Source organism: Salmo salar, chromosome 11 (genome assembly GCF_965601325.2).
Source record: "Salmo salar chromosome 11, fSalSal1, whole genome shotgun sequence".
In the NCBI taxonomy this organism is placed as follows: Eukaryota; Metazoa; Chordata; class Actinopteri; order Salmoniformes; family Salmonidae; genus Salmo; species Salmo salar.
The window spans coordinates 90954914-90976884 of record NC_138301.1 but is presented as its reverse complement, the minus strand read 5'-3'; the positions used below and the strand labels follow the sequence as shown (position 1 = coordinate 90976884).

General features: G+C 42.1%; 1 protein-coding gene across 1 annotated transcript in view; it reads right to left on the bottom strand.

Annotated features, from left to right (window-relative positions):
* Window positions 1–8673: 8673 nt before the first annotated feature.
* Window positions 8674–21971, bottom strand: part of LOC106563133 (uncharacterized) — a 147893-nt gene continuing 134595 nt past the window's right edge. Inside the window, exons 38-68 of the mRNA XM_045689931.2 lie at window positions 21604–21648; window positions 21324–21431; window positions 20970–21023; window positions 20679–20732; window positions 20540–20593; window positions 20338–20445; window positions 20110–20163; window positions 19619–19726; window positions 19393–19446; window positions 18940–18993; window positions 18731–18784; window positions 18568–18621; window positions 18359–18466; window positions 18099–18152; window positions 17866–17919; window positions 17554–17607; window positions 17322–17375; window positions 17052–17105; window positions 16871–16924; window positions 16627–16680; window positions 16485–16538; window positions 15472–15525; window positions 15203–15256; window positions 14641–14658; window positions 14325–14378; window positions 13961–14023; window positions 13688–13853; window positions 13282–13391; window positions 12703–12783; window positions 12327–12509; window positions 8674–12117 (exon numbers count right to left, since the gene is read on the bottom strand). Of these exons, the coding sequence (XP_045545887.1) occupies window positions 11965–12117; window positions 12327–12509; window positions 12703–12783; window positions 13282–13391; window positions 13688–13853; window positions 13961–14023; window positions 14325–14378; window positions 14641–14658; window positions 15203–15256; window positions 15472–15525; window positions 16485–16538; window positions 16627–16680; window positions 16871–16924; window positions 17052–17105; window positions 17322–17375; window positions 17554–17607; window positions 17866–17919; window positions 18099–18152; window positions 18359–18466; window positions 18568–18621; window positions 18731–18784; window positions 18940–18993; window positions 19393–19446; window positions 19619–19726; window positions 20110–20163; window positions 20338–20445; window positions 20540–20593; window positions 20679–20732; window positions 20970–21023; window positions 21324–21431; window positions 21604–21648 (2277 nt within the window). The 3' untranslated portion in view covers window positions 8674–11964. The remainder of the gene's footprint in view (window positions 12118–12326; window positions 12510–12702; window positions 12784–13281; window positions 13392–13687; window positions 13854–13960; window positions 14024–14324; window positions 14379–14640; window positions 14659–15202; window positions 15257–15471; window positions 15526–16484; window positions 16539–16626; window positions 16681–16870; window positions 16925–17051; window positions 17106–17321; window positions 17376–17553; window positions 17608–17865; window positions 17920–18098; window positions 18153–18358; window positions 18467–18567; window positions 18622–18730; window positions 18785–18939; window positions 18994–19392; window positions 19447–19618; window positions 19727–20109; window positions 20164–20337; window positions 20446–20539; window positions 20594–20678; window positions 20733–20969; window positions 21024–21323; window positions 21432–21603; window positions 21649–21971) is intronic.

Here is a 21971-nt window from a genome sequence, read left to right as displayed (position 1 = left end):
GCGGAGCATGGATCACAACTGAGACGAAACAGAGTGGATCTAAGGCTTCAGCCATTCCCTCAAGGAACTGATGATCATCAGGAGGATACTGCTGAAGCGTCAAATGCCTTTAGAAATGGACAATTCAGTCAGAACACCCTGACTGACAATGAACGCTGTCCAACTGTTTCAGGAAGCACTGTCGGAGCCCAAAAAGCAATGTCAGAGCCCATGAAAGGCTTATTGAGAATTGCAAAAAGAAATACAAAAAATACAAAAAAGGGGCACCTGGACTGAATGTTTTGTTAATGTGAAAAGACATAGAGCCACAATAGAGTATTGTTGGACAGACTATATTTAGTTGAAAAAAATTATATACAAAAAAATAAAAAATGGGGGGAAAGAAATGTGTGTTATTGAACATTGCATGTTATGCAAGTTGAGTAAACAAATGTGATGTGACGTGTAGTTACATAGAAAAGTAGTTTTCTTTTAAGGAAAGAAGATGTGTTGTTATGTGTTAATAACATTTAGACTATGTTACCCAGCAGGCTATGCGGGTGGCAGGTGGTTGAAGAATGCCTTGCATGGCTAAACATGGAGTTTTCTAGCTGAAGTATATGTTCATTAAAAGTAGTTAAACCTACGCCCCAGGTTTGTTATTATATAAGGAACAAACATAACAGATAATACCTTTGATGATACAGTGGTAACAATACATGGTTATAAAATATACAAAAAACACAGTGTTGCAGCATCTGACAGTAAGGCGCTACAGAAGATAGTGCGTACGGCCTAGTACATCACTGGGGCAAAGCTTCCTGCCATCCAAGCCCTCTAAACTAAGCGATGTCGGAGGAAGGCCCCAAAAATAATCCAGCCACCCAAGTGCCGCGAAATACAAATACCTCAAAAATGCTATAACTTCAATTTCTCAAACATATGACTATTTTACACCATTTTAAAGACAAGACTCTCGTTAATCTAACCACATTGTCCGATTTTAAAAAGGCTTTACAGCGAAAGCAAAACATTAGATTATGTCAAGAGAGTACCCTGCCAAAAATAATCACACAGCCATTTTCAAAGCAAGCATATATGTCACAAAAACCAAAACCACAGCTAAATGCAGCACTAACCTTTGATGATTTTCATCAGATGACACTCATAGGACATTATGTTATACAATACATGCATGTTTTGTTCAATCAAGTTCATATTTATATCAAAAACCAGCTTTTTACATTAGCATGTGATGTTCAGAACTAGCATACCCACCGAAAACTTCCGGTGAATTTGCTAAATTACTCATGATAAACGTTGACAAAATATATAACAATTTATTTTAAGAATTATAGATACAGTACTCCTTTATGCAAACGCTGTGTCAGATTTTAAAATAGCTTTTCGGCGAAAGCACATTTTGCAATATTCTGAGTACATAGCTCGGCCATCACAGGCTAGCTAATTTGACACCCACCAAGTTTGGGGCAACCTAAACTTAGAATTACTATTAGAAAAATTGGATTACCTTTGCTGTTCTTTGTCAGAATGCACTCCCAGGACTTCTACTTCAACAACAAATGTTGTTTTGGTTCCAAATAATCCATAGTTATATCCAAATACCTCCGTTTTGTTCGTGCGTTCAGGTCACTATCCGAAGGGTAACGCGCGATCGCATTTCGTGACAAAAAAATTCAAAATATTCCCTTACCGTACTTAGAAGCATGTCAAACGCTGTTTAAAATCTATTTTTATGCTTTTTTTCTCGTAAAATAGCGATAATATTCCAACCGGACAACGTTGTATTCATTCAAAGACTGAAAGAAAAAAATGGAGAAGTCTCGTGAAAGCGCATCTCAGTCTCACTGTCCCCAGGCAGGCCACTTACAAACTCTGCTGCTGTACTTTGCCCAGAGACAGGAGACACGTCATTCCACTTTCTGAATGCTTTAGAGAGCCAATGGAAGCTTTAGAAAGTGTCACGTAACAGCACAGATGCTGTAATATCGATAGAGATGCAAATTGTCAGACAGGGCACTTCCTGCATGGAATCTTCTCAGGTTTTGGCCTGCCATATGAGTTCTGTTATACACAGACACCATTCAAACAGTTTTAGAAACTTTAGAGTGTTTTCTATCCAAATCTACTAATTATATGCATATTCCCATTTCTGGGCAAGAGTAGTAACCAGTTTAAATCGGGTAGGTTTTTTATCAGGCCGTGAAAATACTGCCCCCTAGCTCCAACAGGTTTTAACAGCTTCTAACCCCAAGCCATAAAACTGCTGAACAATTAATGAAATGGCTACCCGGACTATTTGCGTTGACCCCCCTTTTTTATACACTGGTGCTACTCACTGCATAATCAATTTATCTGTACCTACATGTATGTACATATCACCTCAATTACCTGGACTAACCTGTACCCCCGCACATTGACTCAGTGCTGGTACCCCCTGTATATTGTTATTTTATTGTGTTACTTTTCTACTTTAGTTTACTTAGTAAGGCAAGGGGGCAGTATCCTGAATTTCCAGATGACTGACGTGCCCAAAGTAAACTGCCTGTTACTCAGGCCCAGAAGCTAGGATATGCATATATTGGTATAATTGGATAGAAAACACTCTGAAGTTTGTAAAACTGTTAAAATAATGTCTGTGAGTATAACAGAACCGATATGGCAGGCAAAAACCAGAGGAAAATCCATCCTGAATTTTTTTTTTTTGAGGTCACAGGGTTTTTCAATACTAGCCTATGGGGTATACAAATAAATAGGACCCAGATTGCAGTTCCTATGGCTTCCACTAGATGTCAACAGTCTTTAGAAAGGGTTTCAGGCTTGTTTCTTGAAAAACAAACAAGTAGTTGTAGTTTATCCAAGGTGTTCTCATCAGGACAGGTAGACTTTTGGCGCGCATGAATGGGGGCGCACTCTTTGTTATTTTCCTTTTCTATTGAACACCATTCTTTCCGTCTGCAATATTATCATTTATTTACATATTAGGGTACCTGAGGATTGATTAGAAACATTGTTTGACTTGTTTGGACGAAGTTTACCGGTAGCTTTTTCTATTCCTTTGTGTGCATGTTGAAGGAGTGTATTACTGAAATCAATGGCGCCAACTTAACAGACTTTTTTGGATATGAAGAAGGGCCTTATCGAACAAAACAAACATTCATTGTGTAGCATATTAAAACACTCACTCCTTGAACTTGCTTCCCAACTCGTTACATTCCTCACAATCCTGGACTATCGGACCACCATTTTAATACGTTTGCAACTGCAAAAAAATATCTGCTCAGACTCAAACCAAGGATTATCAAAAGCCATGGTAGAAATTCTCTGACAACCCAAAGATTCCTAGATGCCCTTCCAGACTCCATCCACCTACCCAATAATATCAGATTACACAAATCAGTTAACCACCTAACCGAGGATCTAAATTTAACCTTGCGTAATAGCCTAAATGCAGTCACACCTCTAAAAACAAAACACATTTGCACAATAAATTAGCTCCCTGGTATACAGAAAATACCAGAACCCTGAAGCAAGCTTACAGAAAATTGGAACGGAAACCACTCCACCGAACTGGAAGTCTTCCGACTAGCTTTGAAAGAAAGTACCATGCAATATCGAAGAGCCTTCACTGCTGCACGATCAGCCTACTTTTCCAACCTAATTGAGGGGAATAAAATTAATCCTACATTTATTTTTGATACTGTCGCAAAGCTAACTAAAAAGCAGCATTCCCCAAGAGAGGATGGGCTTCACTTCAGTATTGATGAATTCATCAACTTCTTTGACAAAAAGATAATGATCATTAGAAAGCAAATCACAGACTCCTCTTTGAATCTGTGTATTTTTCCAAAACTCAGTTGTCCTGAGTCTGCACAGAACTGCCAGGACATAAGATCAATGGAGACACTTGCTTTTCAATCCTGTATCTCTTGACACATTCACGAAAATAGTCATGGCCTCTATATCTTCCAGCTGCCTACTGGACCCTAAACTACGGAAATAGCTACTTCCTGTGCTTGGCCCTCCTATGTTTAACATAATAAATGGCTCCCTATCCTCCGGATGTGTGCCAAACTCACTAAAAGTGGCAGAAATAAAGCCTCTCCTGAAAAAGCCAAACCGTGACCCGGAAAATGTAAAAATCTATTGGCCTATATTGAATCTCCCGTTCCTCTCCAAAAACATTAGAAAAAGCTGCCTTCCTGAAGACAAATAATGTATACAAAACACTCCCGTCTCATTTTAGACCCCATCATAGCACTGAGACTGCACTCGTGAAGTTGGTAAATGGCCTTATAAATATATAGAATATATTTTTGCCATCGCGGGCCAGAATCATATTACAGGATTATACATCATGTGTATGACTGTGTTGACAGATATATCTAATGTAAATCACATCCAGATATGCTACTTATTTTACTTTTTTAACATGCACAGAAATAAACCACATCCATGTTCTCCTTTTGGTCGGTATTTTCATTATTCAACATGCAATGAACTACACGGAGGGAAAAGTACACTGTGCATTCAGCACCACGGACAGAACTCTTGTTAACGGGTATGCATAAAATCACAAGAGAGTGAGCTCAACATTACGTTTAAACAACTCAATCAGTGTGAGGAGTGAAGTCTCTGATGGGCATTGACTGGAGCAGTGAAGTCAGGTATAGTTTCTGACGTCACTATGCACAGGCTTGCTGAGAGGTGAGAGTCAGTAAGAGATGATCTGTGTCTTGACTTGTTGACCCCAAACAGTACAAACATCTTCTGAGCATGACTCCTAAATCTTTGGAAAATTTTGTTCACAGAGAGATGCATAGAACCTCGTCAGTGACATTGTTTTTGAATAGTTCTCCAATTACTGCATCAGACTGAAGATCAATAAGCTCAAGTTGCAGGTCAGTGGGAGCGTTATCCACATTGAAGGTGAAAGGAGAGGAAACCAACAGCATGTCATTTTCCAACACTTTGAAATCCTCAAAACGACGAGAAAACTCACCGTTCAAAGCACGCAGCAATGATGTATACTTCTCCCGCTGGTCATCTGATAGGGAACAGACTAGTAGTGTCGGAAGGTGGGTGAGATTGTTGGCTTCTACTTGGCGGGTCAGGAGGAGTAATTTTCCCTTGAAAGCTTTGACAAGGCTGTACATCTGATGTGCAAAAAGCCACACAGCTTTCCCTGATACCTCTTGCTGGAACACCCTACACTCATTGTCTACTTTCCTTTTCTTTGAAATCTTTGAAAAAGTAATTTTAATAAATAAATGTCCCACAAGCGGTGGGAGTTAAATCATTATACAAAGGAGAGTATTCATTGGGCTTTTAATTTGAGTAACAAATACGTTTTTCAAAACTTTACTATCGCAAATTCTTTATGTGATCTGAGCATGATTCCTTGGGCCGTATTGAATCAGGTTGCGGGCCGGTCTTTGCCCAGGCCTGGTCTACACGGACAAGTTCTGGCCTGGTTCAGATCTTATCTGTAGGAAAGATATCAGTTCGTCTCTGTGGATGGTTTGTCCTCTGACAAATCGATTGTACGTTTCGGTGTTCCTCAAGGTTTCGTTTTATGACCACTTTTATTTTCACTATATATTCTACCTCTTGGTGATGTCATTTGGAAACACAATGTCAACTTTCACTGCTATGCAGATGACACACAGCTCTACATTTTGATGAAACATGGTGAAGCCCCAAAATTGTCTACCCTGGAAGCCTGTGTTTCACACATATGGAAGTGGACGGTGGATTTTTTTTTACTTTTAAACTCGGACAAAACAGAGATTCTAGGTCCCAAGAAACAAAAAGATCTGCTGTTTGATCTGACAATTAATCTTGATGGTTGTACAGTCGTCTCAAATAAAACCGTGAAGGACCTCGGTGTTACTGTGGATACTGATCTCTCTTTTGATGAACATATCAAGGGCAACTTTTTACATCTTCATAACATTGCAAAAATCTAACTTTTTTTCTAAAGATTATGCAGAAAAACATCTGTGCTTTGTCACTTATAGATTAGATTACTGCAATGCTCTACTCACCGGCTACCTGTATAAAGAACCAAATAAACTTCAGTTAGTGCTAAATACGGCTGATAGAAACTTGACTAGAACCCCAAAATTATATCATATTACTCCAGTGCTAGCCTCTCTATGCTGGCTTCCTGTTAAGGCTAGGGCTGATTTCAAGGTTTTACTGCTAACCTACAAAGCATTACATGGACTTGCACCTACCTGCATCTCTGATTTGGTCTTGCAGTACATACCTACACGTACGCTATGGTCACAAGCAGTGGCGACCCGTCATTCAGGGCAGATGGGGCAGAGCCCTACCTGTTTTGAGCCCCACATTTCTAGCAAATAATTAACATTTAAATGTTTCTTTTTTGGGGGGGGGGGGGGGGGGCTGCCTGTTTTGCATGCTATTTTGGCATTAATAGATGTCACATCAGTTTGCAAACGATGTAAAAATATATATATATTTAATTGAGTTAATAAAGCCTCGTACAAACGGTCCCTTTTTTGTTTTCTTGAGTAAGCTCCAAGCTTAGTGCTTTCTGTGGGGGTGGGGCAAGCCAGCAGACAATACGGAGCTTTGCGCCGTGATTGGCTCAGTGTTTTGTCACTCATGGGGACACTACGTCACCACCAAGTCTAAGGGTAGAGCTCAAAAATTCAAGCCCCTTGGGTGCTGCCATAGAGTGACATTAAAAGTGCCCATCCAAGAAGGCTCAAGGTCATTGGCCACAGATAATTTTATGTCAAATCACGTGATATCTACAGTAGCTTTGATTGCACTGATCAACATCATTCTTTCAAAATCTTAGCTAGTGGTCATCATCATGAATCAAGTCGACAATCTACTGGCAAATCCTTTTTAATGCTTGCCATATGAAGAGAAATAATGAAGAGAAATTATAGAGAAAATGTATCGGTGCTCATCGGCCATTGGACATAAACATTACATAAGTTGCAAATTCAACAATGAGTGGTTTGCAAGGAATCAGTGGCTGCAAGTATTGCAAAGCAATCATTAGACTGCTATTCAGTGGAGTGGCTGTGTGGTCCCAAGTCTTGGATTAAGGGTCTCTTTTCCTAGTTTAAAATGATAAACATTCGACATTGGCCATGCTGTCAATGAAGCATGATTTGTGCCGCACTCAAAACAACTGTTAACTCAGAACTGCAAAATCTGACTTTAGTGAGTTCAAGACAACTGGGAACTTGGAAAAATGAGCTACATCAGGGAAAATAAGCTTTGAACTTTCATCCAACTCGGAATTGTAAATCCAGAACTCGGGCTTCTTTCTAAGGCTATGACCTGAAGCCACCTTCCTGTTCAAGTGAGCACAGCACAACAAGTTGAGTCCAAAAATGTCTTGTATGCTGCTGTATAAATTATGTAATATGCCAGGGAGATATGTATACTGTAGCTAAGAAAGTAATACTAAGTGCATGTTGTGTAGGAAGCTGTTAGTAGCCCATGTGCCTCACCCTAATAATTTGGTCTATTTTCACCTCTTAATTTTGCTTACTGTTCTGACTTGGTGGTGCACATGTAGCCTATAACCTGTTTTTGAGAAATGTAATCATCGAATATGCCCCCTTTTATTTATCCCACGGTTCTGACTTGGTGTACAGGGAGAACACTGCAAGAACAGCCCATGTTCTGAAATCTGTGTCTGTACATTTCAAAAATGCTGAACAAATAGTTATATTGACTATGTCCGTCCTAGCTCGCTCATTAATGTCTTAATTGAAATTAGGGATTGCCTCTTATCCGCTCGTTGCTCCCTTAAGCCATAGTTTGTACGTCTCAATTGTCAGTAGAAACCACATTTGGCTAATCAAGTAAGCCATAACAGGAATGTTTTTTTGAAAGGCAGTAAATGAGGCTTAATGAACTGTTTTGCTGCCAGACAAGGCTCCGCTGATAGCCAGGTGTGGCAGTGTTAAGGTGTTGGGACTCTGCTGTTGTGACAGCTTTATGTAGGCCCTAACAGTTTGTGGGCACCGTTTGTTCACCATTATAGTGCAATTCATGTATTGTTTAGTGTTGTGTAGTGGCTTTGCTGGCATGCATCCCCCATTTTAAATGTTTTTCCCCCACCAAAATTTAAATGCTAAAATTGCTAATGGTCACAAGACGCAAGCCTCCTTATTATCCCTAGAATTTCTTAGAAAACAGTTTCGAAAGTCCAGTTTCACACTCGAAAATCCTAGGCTTACAGATAGGATCTTCATTTGATCACCCTGTTACACCTTTATGAGCACTTTCATGCAAGGCAGGAAATGTAAAACTTGTAGTGTATTTGAGGTTTAAAAAGGCATCTGATGTTTGTCATTTTTAGACTCGATTTTACCGTACATTTTTTTTTATCAATCCTCCAAAAATGCCCATTAATTATACTCCACATAATAATCCACATTTCCTGTTGCTGCAGGATTATTTTCCTTCTGTAGCAACCTGGCTCAGATTAAGATTCTACATCTCTAAGGCAACTGAAACATTGTTTACATTGTGGGAGGCAACATGTCTGCCTAGGGAGACTAAGCACTTGGTTCCATAATAAACTGCTTTACTACAAGAAACCTTTTCTTTTCAAGAAACCTATAGTCTTTTGGGCTATAGTTGATCAAATTTGAAACAAAGCAAAGAACAGAATACTGATATGTGATTTTTTTTTATTCAGCTGATACATTTCTTTGAATGAGCTGCTGCATTATACACAGGTATAAAAATGTCCAGCATATCATTTCAAGACAGTAATAAGAAAATCTCAAATGATGAGGATTTGTACAAAACAAGAACTAAAAAGCACCAATGATCAGTCTCAGCCAGCTAAGGCAATCATGTTCAATGTTGATGTTAGGCTACTAATTGCATGTGTTCAGGGTTGGATGAACCCCTATACATTGTTTACAAAAACACCAACAGCTGTAGGAGCCTAAGAAATGTTATTACCTATCAGTGATCCAAGTGTCTACAGTGAAAAATAAAATATTTAGCTGATAAAGAATAAGCCCTACAGTATACTAGAAAGGACACTTGTCTTCTTGTACTCCACATAGTGATGTCCACCCTTCTATGAAACATTTCTATCTGCAATGCTTGGCATGTTCTTCCTGGAGTTTGGTATGGGAGGTGGTTACTGATTGGAAGTTGACTACTTATAAGACAGAACATTATACATATTCCTTAATGCAAGCTACTGCATGCAAAGATACTGTATATTCCCTGAGACCTTCCTGAATTCCCTGTTCGTTGGTTGGCCATTACACATACACTATATGACCAAAAGTATATGGACACCTGCTCGTTGAACATCTCATTCCAACACCATGGGCATTAATGTGGTGTTGGTCCCCTTTGCTGCTAAAACAGCTTTTACACTAGATGTTGGAACATTGCTGCGGGAACTTGCTTCCATTCAGCCACAAGAACATTAGTGAGGGCGGGTACTGATGTTGGGCGATTAGGCCTGGCTCGCAGTTGGCATTCTAATTCATCCCAAATGTGTTCGATGGGGTTGAGGTCAGGGCTATGTGCAGGCCAGTCAAGTTCTTCCACACCAATCTCGACCTCGCATTGCGCACGGGGGCATTGTCATGCTGAAACAGAAAAGTGCCTCCCCAAAACTGTTGCCACAAAGTTGGAAGCTCAGAATCGTCTAGAATGTCATTGTATGCTGTAGCGTTAAGATTTCCCTTCACTGGAACTAAGGGGCCTAGCCCAAACCATGAAAATCAGCCCCAGGACATTATTTCTCCTCCACCAAACTTTACAGTTGGCAATATGCATTGGGGCAGGTAGCGTTTTCCTGGCATCCGCCAAACCCAGATTCATCCGTCGGACTTCCAAATGGTGAAGCGTGATTCATCACTCCAGAGAATGCGTTTCCACTGCTCCAGAGTCCAATGGCGGCGAGCTTTACACCACTCCAGCTGACGCTTGGCATTGCGCATGGTGATCTTAGGCTTGTGTGCGGCAGCTCGGCCATGGAAACCCATTTCATGAATCTCCCAACGAACATTTATTGTGCTGATGTTGCTTCCAGAGGCAGTTTGGAACTCGGTAGTGAGTGTTGAATCTGACGACAGACAATTTTTACACACTACGCACATCAGCACTCGGCGGTCCCGTTTTGTGAGCTTGTGTGGCCTACCACTTCGCGGCTGAGCCGCTGTTGCTCCTAGACGTTTCCACTTCACAATAACAGAATTTACATTTGACCGGGATAGCTCTAGCAGGGCAGACATTTGACGAACTGACTTGTTGGAAAGATGGCATCCTATGACAGTGCCACGTTGAAAGTACCTGAGCTCTGCAGTAAGGCCATTCTACTGCCAATGTTTGTCTATGGAGATTGCATGGCTGTGTGCTCAATTTTATACACCTGTCAGCAACAGGTGTGGTTGAAATAGCCGAATCCACTCATTTGAAGGGGCGTCCACATACTTTTGTATATATAGTGTACATATGTAGGATCTTAATTTGAGCCAGTTCGCTACAGGAGGAAAATAATCCTGCAGCAACATGAAATGTGAATTGTTATGTGGATTATAATTAATGGACATTAATACACTATAGGTTTGCAAATTCTCAGCAACAAAATAGTGTTCAAATTAAGATCCTACATTTGTAGAGGCAGATGACTACAATACTGAATTGCTTTATGATCAAAAATATGATGGAACAAAAATTAAGTGCACTGCTCTCATTGGCCCATATTCACAAAGAGTCTCAGAGTAGGAGTGCTGATCTAGGACCAGGTCCCCCGGTCCATATAATTATGATTAAAAGGCTAAACTGATCTGAGATCAGCACCCCTACTCTGAAACACTTTGAACACAGGCCAATAATGAACCCCCACCTCTTGAGCAATCCTGGCATTGCTGAGCAGCTGCAGGGACAGGGTATGCTGCTTCTTCACTTAGGCTAATTGATTGAATGAAATGATGACTTGGAAAGCAATTGCTCAGTGCTAAAGTGCTTGGGCGGGAGAGCCAGCAGTCCAACATAATGCCTCTTTATTAGAACACCTGAAATAGATCTATAGCACTTCAATTGAGTTACGTTTTGAATGCACATAAGATACATCACGTAGTGTGCACAGCAGCTTCAGTAGGGTGTTGAATATCAAGACTGCACCTGAGACTGTACCACAAGAACGAGCTGAAACGAGCACTGATAATATGCGGTGCATGGTTTTTTTACAAAAAAAATAAAAAAATAGGCCAGTAACTGTACAAATGTCAAGGATGGCTGAAATGCCATCAGGGAGGGGATCAGTTAATTGCAAGAGATCAGGGTTTTAGAACAGGTTGGTCATTATCTAATCTAAAGAAACAAGTTCAACAACGCAAAAGCGAGTTCCTTGGCTCCTGAAGTACAAGCAGTGGTTTGTCAGTGAGCACCTTTGGGAAGGTCAGTGATGACCTATAGGACAACGTTAGCTGTGTCCAAATGGAACACATTGTTGAGAGGTTGAATCCACTGCATCGGATACAAAACAGACCATTAGGGCATAGGACTGTTCATATACAAAATAAGTTGTTGGCTATTATGGAAAGCATTACAGCATAATAAACTGTTGCTGTGAAAACAAATGGAAAAAGATTCAAAATAACCATTTTATATAGAAATCAAAACAACATTATATAAATTATTCATTACAAGATAAACGTACGTCTCTGTAAACGAAAACACAATTGTCCGAAAGAACTTTGGAAATTGATGCGCGCTCAAAGAGTAATTTATGTGGAGACAGTCAATTAGAGAATTGATTGATCTCCACCAAAAATATCAAATGGAAAGAGGAGTGATGCCCTAACAAAATGCCAGAGCGATTGATTCCCTTTGTCTTCTCGCTGTCTTGGGGTCCTGAACAGTCTCTTATTCTCCCTCGGTCAGTCCAAGGGGGCGGGAAATGAGCCTATGGGCCCCATGCCTCCCTCTCTAGCTGAAACACACGGGCCCGATGGTGAAGCCAAACTCGCGCGTGACATTTCCGCCCCCGAACACAGCCACATCTCTCACAGGAAGCAGGTTGAGGTCCTCAAATTCAAACACAGACTCCCGCGGCTCCAGCGAGTCCACCTCTTCTCCCGGCTGCCACAGCACAAACACAGAAAAACAATTACGCAGTTGGCCAATAATAAACATCAGCGATCATGAAAAACTATATTTTTTTAATCCTATTTCTCATACTTTATCTTTTGACATCCCATTGTCACTCTTAGCAAGGAGTGTATAACTCTAAAGTATTTGTAAGTGAAATACTAAGCCAAATGACTTAAAAAAATTAAATAAAAACTTACAATGCAGTCTCTAAGAGCTCCTAAGTAACTCTGTCTCCTTGTATCTGTCAGGAACTTGACCTCTCTGTCTGTGAGGCCCAGTCTGTGTCCTGGGTGACAGGTGTAGGTGATCTTCTGCACGGCTCTCCAACTCTGCAACCTCAGGAAACGCATCTGGACCACATTGGCCCCTGGATAATAGAACTGCCAGTGGCGGCAGAAAGGGAGACATTATACTTTAGAACTCTGCTATGAGAGACTGTGAGACATCAGTACAAATATAATCCACTCAGTTGATGCAGTTACAGTTGCATTAGCTTTCCGTTACTATAAATTGAATAGTTGACACTAGAGAAAGAGAGTATATTTCAGAGGAGAAGTCGAGAGAACAGTCAACCTGAAATCCTTGTTCCTGCTTGCTGAGCCATTGGAACGAGCTGTCTGTCTCTGAATCCATAAGCCAGGCCTTCGTGGGCATCTTTAGTAGAAACCAATATGATTATGTATTATGAGTATTAAGTATGAATAGGATCATGTATTATGAGTATGGTATTAAGTATGAATAGGATCATGTATTATGAGTATGGTATTAAGTATGAATAGGATCATGTATTATGAGTATGGTATTAAGTATGAATATGATTGTGGATATTAGCTTGCAGGACCTGCTCAATTGTTAGATACACACTGGTCGATGGCATGAATTCTAAAAAGTTTACACTGATATCTGGAGGCATATTTAAAAGTGTGTCTGTTGACAGTCTCTGTTCTTGATATTAGCATTTAGCCCAAAGGTGAAAAAAACCAAACAAATAAATTGGATTCCTGTTAAAAATGTATTTATTCTCTGCTTGTCCAGACAGCATCTCATTATTCTGCAGCCATTTGTTGCAGGATTATTCCCACTGTTGGTTTGATAGAGAGGTGTGAGGGTGAGAGGTGAGATGTGTGGAGTACTGATGATGTTATTGTCTACCTGGGCGTCTCTGGGGTGAAGGCAGGTGTGTGCGGCAGTGCCAGAGAAGTTGCAGTAGGCCAGGAGAGCATCAGCAGGGCTGCCCTGGTTAGGATCGATGTAATACATCCCTGTACAGACAAACAGCAACCATCATCTCAGTGTATCCTCATCCTGACCTGTAACATTCCGGTATATTCACTAGTCGTCATACGCTATGATGTGCAACGACACATCATGAGATCTTCCTCTGAGAACTAGCCATACAATGGATAACATTGTCTTTCTCTACCGTGCTTCTAATTTGCTTTGACAACTTGGGAGCCATGGTATTAGGATGCTGTGGCCACTCTAATGAGTATTTCCAAGCAGCACAAAGGGCTTTGGCTCATAGATATACAATACAGGTATAGATAGGGTTTCTGACCACTGGTGTAATCGGGGTGGCAGAGCCACAGCTCCAGGCAGGTGGTGGCAGGGTGCTCCTTGCTGCCATCAGGGGGGTCCATCAGCAGCCTCAGGTCCTGGTGCAGAGAGTCCAGCAGGGTCTGGATCAGGGGGTAGTTGGGCTTGTCTGACAGGTACATCAGGTCCTACAATGGTGATGAGAACGATCTGATCATTATGGAGTTTTTCCTTTCACCACTTCATCTAATGGCTTTTGGGACACAGTCCTACTTGCCGAAGATGAAGGACTTGCCTTGAGTTGAGTGAGGGTCATATTCACTGAAGGACCTGGAAGTCCTGAGAGTCCAGGTGCCCCCTGAAACAAACGCAAAAAAAAATAAAAATAAAAAAAGAGTGGGACTAGGGTTGTAAAATTCCAGTAACTTTCTCAAAATACCCAGGTTTTCCAGAAATCCCAGTTGGAATATTCCTCAAATCAGGTGGGAATAAGCAGGAAATCCGGGAATCCTCCAACAAGTATTTCTAGAAAATTTGGGAATTTCGGGAACATAATCAGAATTGTGTAACCCTAAATGGAAGGTTAACTGTGTGATGGAAGCAATCGCATTTGACGAAATGTACTATTGACCATTGTGTATGAAATCAGTGCCACTTACCGGCAGGCCCCTCTGACCAGGTTGCCCAGGATATCCCTCAAATCCTTTCAAACCCTATGGACATACAGGCCGTATAGTGAGACGAGAGTGGATTTCTACCATTCCATACTTACTATGCCATATTCAAAATGTAGTTAGATAAGGAAATGCCCACTGTGGTACTATCCCACTACTTTCCCCTCTGTGCTTTCCATTGTGATGACATATGTGATTGTGAATGTTTGCTTTCACTGTGAGAAAAAGCTAACACGCAACTCTACATGGGGTTTGGTTTTGAAAGGTTGAGAAAACAAGAAACTCATTTGTTATAGCATACCTTTTCTCCAAACAAACCCTACAGATCGAGAGGAGAAAAAAGGAGATGAGTTTGACTCTCAGGACTGAAGCACACCGCTCTGCACTAACAGCTGTTGCAACCTTGCAATGCCTTGACTCACTGCATTATGATCACATTAGCTCCAGCTTCACTGCTTTTAAGAGCCGAGGCAATGGTGAGTTGAACAGAGTAATAATCTACAGCTAAACTCAGAGAGAACGGCAGAACAGTCTGGTGATAACAAAGAAATTGACTTATATAAGACAGTCTGCAATTTAAAAGGAATTCTAGACATTATCATAATAACTTATTTTTAGGCATTCAGAGTCTTCGTCTTGATGGTTAATAGACATGGGGGTTGTTAAGCTATGTGGCTGAATGATGATAGTGGTCTAGTGCTCGTTTGTCCTTGCAAGAACTATGATTTTACTTACCCTGTGCCCCAAATGGAACACAGATTCCATATATAGTGAACTACTTTCGACCAGAGCCCTACGGAACCTGGGAGGATTGAAAGGGCTTGGGAAGATATTTCTGAGATGATCCAGGAAGGGTTACTTACAGGTAGTCCTGGCATCCCAGGTGTTCCTCTTGGCCCAGAAGGTCCAATATTCCCCTGGTGGGAAATAAGAGATCATGAAACGTTGATAAACAGTTAGCAATGAATCTTTTCAGAAAGAAAAAGAAAGCAAAAAACTCTGATAGATCACTATTGGTTCAATGAGCCTCATGGCTTTTGGTAATTGTCACTAATGGCTATGGTGCTATCATAGAGAGTTCTTGCTATAGATGGTTTGAAAGGAAGAGTGTGTTGAGATAATGTTGTTTCACCTGATCTCCCTTTGGGCCTGTCTGTCCTGGCACCCCAACAGGACCCTGACTACCCTGTAAAACATACAGTTAGTCAGTCTGTTTGTCACAGCCCATCTCCTACTTACAGCATAGTATTTTAGGCAACATCCTATTTCTGGAATGTTGCCAAACCTGTCTTTCGTTTTTCTATGGTGTTAAAACTGACACCAAGGCTTGTTTGTAGTGTCTCAGAGTAGGAGTGTTGACCTAGGATACGTTTCGCATTCTAGATTGTAGTTGATGGTGTTAGGGTTCGTTCCTTACGTCCTTCTTTGTCAATCATTGGTTCATTGGTGAAATTAGCATTATTACAATATCTTTAATTAAATCATTCAAAAACCTTTATTAATGCAATTGCAGACAGAAGTTGACAAACAGGAACATAGCACGCATGTTGCTGAGCAAGTTCTGCATCAAACAAAAGGTCTCCAGTTGTTCTATTAAACCCTAAGTCGCGCCCTGGTGTTGTCACTGCTTACGTCATCATCCTCTACTCCTGGGACCAGAACCATGCCTACAAAGCTGTAGAAACAGGGCCTTTATTGTTAGCTAAACACTTAGCAGTAAATGTCCCCTTCCCCCAAAGTTGATTTTTTGTGGAATGTTTGCCTAGTCTTATCTCCTTCAGTCCCCTGCAGAGTTCTGTCTAAGTCACACATTTCTAAGAGGGGCCTCTTCATACTGAGGCAGAAAGAGAGAGAGAACTAAAATACAACTGTAAAACAATACTAAACTTCTACAGTGAATATATTTTGTTAATCCGTAGTCTAAAACCCTATAAATGTAAGGAGGGAGGGGTCTTATAACCCCTCCCCTTCTATTCATAAAACATAAGCATAATCAATTATTCTGATACATCAAACACTTGTACAGCCCCAAATCATGACCGCTAGGTGAATCCTGACAATGGACAGGTGGGGACCTGATCCTAGATCAGCACTCCTACTCTGAGAAGTTTTATGAATACCAGACGTTTTTCAATCAAAACGTACCTTTAGGCCATCACCCCCTGGTGGACCGAACGGCCCTATGTCCCCTTTCTCTCCCTGTGGGGGGGACGGGACATGTATGGTAAATAAGGCTTCACAATGCAACTCTGATTCACTAGTATCAATAATTCAATTTTATTCCTACCCTGCTCCCTTTTTCACCCTGATCCCCTCCGTCTCCTCGCAAGCCTGGGATTCCCTGAGAGATTAAAGACATCAGCTGTGTATCAATCATCAGCCGACCTAAAGCATTATCATGTAACAATGCTTTACTCTAATAATACAATACTGCTCACAGTGAAGTACATCAGAGACTATCTCTGCCTGGGATTGAATGATGAAATGGTGAAACAGAGCGTGGATGATGACAATCAATCTGTTGGACTTACTATAGACCCTGCCCATCCTGGAGGACCAATCAATCCCACATTTCCCCTTTTCCCCTGTAGGAATGACAGGACACAACGTTCGTGCACACCATGATATGTATAATATACAGCATGGTTAAGAGATTGGAGTTCGGGTGTGTGTGTGCGCGCGTGTGACCCTTCACATCACCCAACCTCTGACCTTTGGTCCTCTCTCTCCTCTTGTGCCCCTGATTCCAGCCTTGCCTCTTTTCCCCTGTGAATGTTAACAATGTTGGTGAATGAGGCAAGGGTAAAACACACTGACACATCTCGGTCGTGTCCCAAATGACACCCTATTCCCTTTGTAGTGTGCTACTTTTGAGTGCATCCCTCATCTTTCATTCATGAACCTGGATAATCCATTTTCCTAGAATACAACCACTTTTATTCACACTGTGAAATTGAATGGATTGAAAGAGGGAGCCCTCACCCTCCTTCCAATGTGACCTGTCTTTCCAGGTGATCCATCTCTGCCATCATCTCCCTGTTGAGCAAACACAGCATCAACAAACAGGAGGATATAATCTAGCCTCTGTGTGCACAAGTGCCCCAGAGAGGTGAGCTGAATGCAGGCCAGTGCCAGACTTGAGATTGGGTTTCACAGTACAAAGAGGAGAAGGAATGAGAAAAGATAATAGAGAGATGGAGCATCTTGATCTCACCTTCTCTCCTTTCAGTCCCTGTTGTCCCTCAGGTCCTTGGCTTCCCCTGACACCCTGCAACATTCAACACAATAGAATGACTTTAAGAAACATCCACGATGTCAGAGAAAGCTTATCGGGTTTAAAAATATATAGGTGACCTTCTGGTAGTGCTGTTAGTTTCACATACTGAAGATGACCATTTGACACTGCTTGAGGTCATCATTATTGGCTAGACAACAAACCCAGAGGGAAACCCGCTGCTGTAGGAGCCTAATGCAGTTACATCATCCATGGCATCCCTGTGCCCCACCCTTGTGTCTGTGTACTCACCAGCACCCCAAGGGGACCTTCTGGCCCCTGGGCTCCCACCTCACCCTGTGGCCCCTGTGGTGGGGGAGGAGACAATAACAAACAAGGAAGAATGAAGCCGAAGCAAATAGTATGTCTTTGAGGAAAGATTCTTCTAGCCTGAGTGCCAGACATGTTTGACTTGACAATGAGCAACAGAGTCGGCAAGTGCACAAACAGATATGGGACCAGACTAAGATGTCGCTGCTCTTTACCTCTAAACCAGGAAGTGCTGGTGGCCCTCTGATGCCTGGCAGACCGTCGAGCCCCTAGAGAGACCAATGCAAAATCAAATACCTTGAAGACTTATCTATTTCTGATTTATTGCATGGTAGAGTATATTATGAAAATTACATTCATAATAAAACCAGACATTGAATTGGTGTTGAAGGGGGGTACTGTCTATTTCACCTGAACTGATGTGTTGCTTTAGGGGCCTAAGGGCCAAACTGGCAGCAACACTGAATGTGCTCACCTGTTCTCCTGGCTCGCCTGATCCCCCTGGCTCCCCTTTTTCTCCGTCTGGCCCTGGCTCACCTTTATGGCCCAAGTCTCCCTCAGGCCCAACCTTCCCAACTGGACCCTGCAATATACACCACACCAGCACATGGATAATGCTATTCGTAGGGGAAATCACTGGGAATATGGCTGACTTGACTAGACGGTGGTCTAAAAGACACAGACCTGTGCTCCTGGCTTCCCTGGGTCACCTCTGACCCCTGAGACTCCAGCTACCCCCTGAGAATACAACAACAAGACAACATGAAATTATACCAAAATGACAAATGCCATTCACCCTGCATACAATATCAGTACTGTAGTAATTAGGTTATGAAGCGACTGTTACCGGAGGCCCTGTTCTGCCAGGATGTCCGATGGCTCCGCTAGACCCAGACTGGCCCTAGAGAAAGAGAGAGACAGAGAAAGCAGATGGGAATTACAGATCTGCTCTGAAGTAATTGCTCTGATTTTTTTGGGGTAGTGGAAGCATTTAGCATTTCCCTGTCCTGAATTGCTCCTCCATTTGATGTGCAGGCCAGGGAATCAAGTCATTACCTTCTCTCCTTCAGGCCCATCTGGCCCTGGAGGCCCCCTGGGGCCCATGATACCCTGAGAAGAAGCAGAAGAGACCAATGAATCACTGTCACCCTGACAACACTATGTCCAACCGTCTTTCCTCAATTCCTCCCATCCTATCTCCTCGCCTCCTTCTCAACCATATTGGAGGACTAGATTCAAGGTCCCTCCCTTCAGGTCTTCTCCAATTGGTTTTGAGAAAGAAGCAAAAAAAGAGGATGTGATGAATCGAGGAAAGATAAATTGAGAAAGAGCCTAACAGAGCAGAAGTCTAATCTATATCCTCATTGGACATTGATCAATTTGAGTTAATGTCAACAAGAAACGTCGAACTTTGAGTGACATATACTGTAGTAGTATCTGGTAGTGGTCAATACTTGTCAGAGAAAAACACATACATTTCATTGACATAAATATCGCTTCCTGACTCACCTGTAGCCCTGACAAGCCTGCAGGTCCTATTCCTCCCATAAATCCTGGCTGACCCTGGTGGAGACAGCACAGAGGTGGAGCACCAGTCATCAAACTGATCACCCAAAGCCACATCTCAAAAATCATATTGAAAATCACTTCAGTTGATTCCATTTGACGGTTTCAACGTGCGTTGAACATAAGCTAGAATGTGCAGCTCATTATGTATTGTCATCTGAGCACTCACCATAAGTCCGATGTGGGCCTTTTCTCCTTTTGGTCCCTTCTCCCCATTCTCCCCCAGCGCCCCCCATGGACCATTCCGCCCTGTTGGCCCCAGAGGCCCCACATCACCCTGCAAATAACAGCCATGTCAGTCAGACATCACCATGATGTAATTTCAACCAGATTTCAACCTGTTTAATGACATCCTTTCAACCAGATTTCATTCAACCTGTTTGTAATTACGTTATTTCAACCTGTTTGTAATTATGGGTAGGCCGTCATTGTAAATAAGAATTTGTTCTTAACTGACTTGCCTAGTTAAATAAAGGTTCAATTAAAATAAAACAATTTATTTCAACAAATGTTCAACATGTTTGTAACCCCTACCCACCCCCTCTATGGCCCTGTCCATAATTTGTGTCCAATGCAATAGATATGAATAGAATAGATATGTAGTATACATACAGCACATTCACATTGATGCTGTGTGTCGAAAAGTCAGTGTTTGTTTACCTTCTCCCCTTTGAAACCTGGACCACCAGCATCGCCAGTAGGTCCAACATCACCCTAAGAACCAAAGGAGACATCTCAAGAGTTACACTGTAGAGTATATTGTATGGTCTGGTTGTGTGTATGATGCTTGGGTAAAGGGATATGTACTACAGTAAGTGCACATGTGAGAATCTACAGCGGATGGTTCAGCTAGGTAGAGTAGACATCAACTGACAAAGGCACGCTCACCTCTTTTCCCATTTGTCCATGAGAGCCTTGCAACCCTTTGAGCCCCTGTAGGCCTCGATCTCCAGGCTGCCCTGGAGGACCAAACTTCCCACAAGGCCCTAGGTCCCCCTAGAATACATGTGAAGTAGAAGAAGTATTGAGAAGTGAAAAATATATTTAAACCATGTGTTTGTAGAATCATCATTGTGTCAGTATCACTGACCTGTTCTCCTTTCGTTCCTGGTGGCCCCTCCAATCCTGATTGGCCAGGAGTACCCTGGAAACAGGAAACGGAAGAGAACTATCAGAAAACGCACCTGCCTGAAACATTAGACTTCCTATTTGAAGTGTGTTCTACCAACCTGTTCCCCATCTAGTCCAGGAGGACCAAGATCCCCAGGAGGTCCCAGCATACCCTGTCATGTTCCAAAAACAGTGTGGTTTAACACACAGCACATCAAACATTGCTAGATCATACATATTTAGGGTTTCAGAATTCCGGCAACTTTTCCAAATCAGTAGGGAATAAGCAGGAAATCCGGAATCCTCCAACCAGGATATCTTGAAAACCGGAACATTTTGGGGAAAGTTACCGGAATTTTGCATTCCTAGACATATTATTGTCATCGTCTCATTATATTTGCTGTACTTACCATTTCTCCTCTTTCCCCTGCTGATCCTATGAGTCCACCAGCACCTGAAATTCCCTGGGAATTGGACCACATAGAGTTTAAAATGGTGGACAACACAGCATCACACTGAAACATTGCTAAAGGGCTGTGCTTGGTATCCCAAACCATGCCAAATAAGCATCCGATGGGTAACGAATCGTAAGCCATCTAATCACTTACTAATACATTGATTGATTTCACCTACTGAACCCTGACAAGAAATCCATCCAACAGGCATCAATGTCCCATACGAGATTATACAGAGGTTCTAGAGGTTACAGTCCTCAGAGGTTGTTTAGAGGAGAAGAGAGCAGCGGCTGGAAAGTACCCACTCACTGGGGTTCCTGCTGGTCTGGCAGGACCTTGTGTCCCCGGAGGCCCTCGGCTTCCCCTGTGCCCCGGCTTCCCTGTCCCGCCATCTGAGCCCTGCAGACCCGGGGGTCCCTGGAACACACAGGTGAGTATTGGTCTTGTTCCCATTGTATATTGTGTAAACACTTTTGGTCTGGCCAAGCAAGACTAACTGTACATTGACAGTGTATTATAGATCATGGATATGTAAGAACATTTGGACTGTTGATGGAGTGGTGATAAGGCCTGTTCTGCTTTAACTCACCTGTAGGCCCTCTGACCCTGTGGGTCCCAGATCCCCCAGCCGACCCTGACGAGAAAACCAAAAGATCATTAAGGAGGAAAAGCATGGAGCTTCAATGCCATACAACTCTCCTTCCGTGGCCTCCAACTGCTCTTAAATGCAAGTAAAACTAAATGCCTGCTCTTCAACCGATCACTGCCCACACCCACCTGCCCACCCGACTAGCATCACTACTCTGGACGGTTCTGACTTAGAATATGTGGACAACTACAAATACCTAGGTGTCTGGTTAGACTGTAAACTCTCCTTCCAGACTCACATTAAGCATCTCCAATCCAAAATTAAATCTAGAATCAGCTTCCTATTTCGCAACAAAGCATTCTTCACTC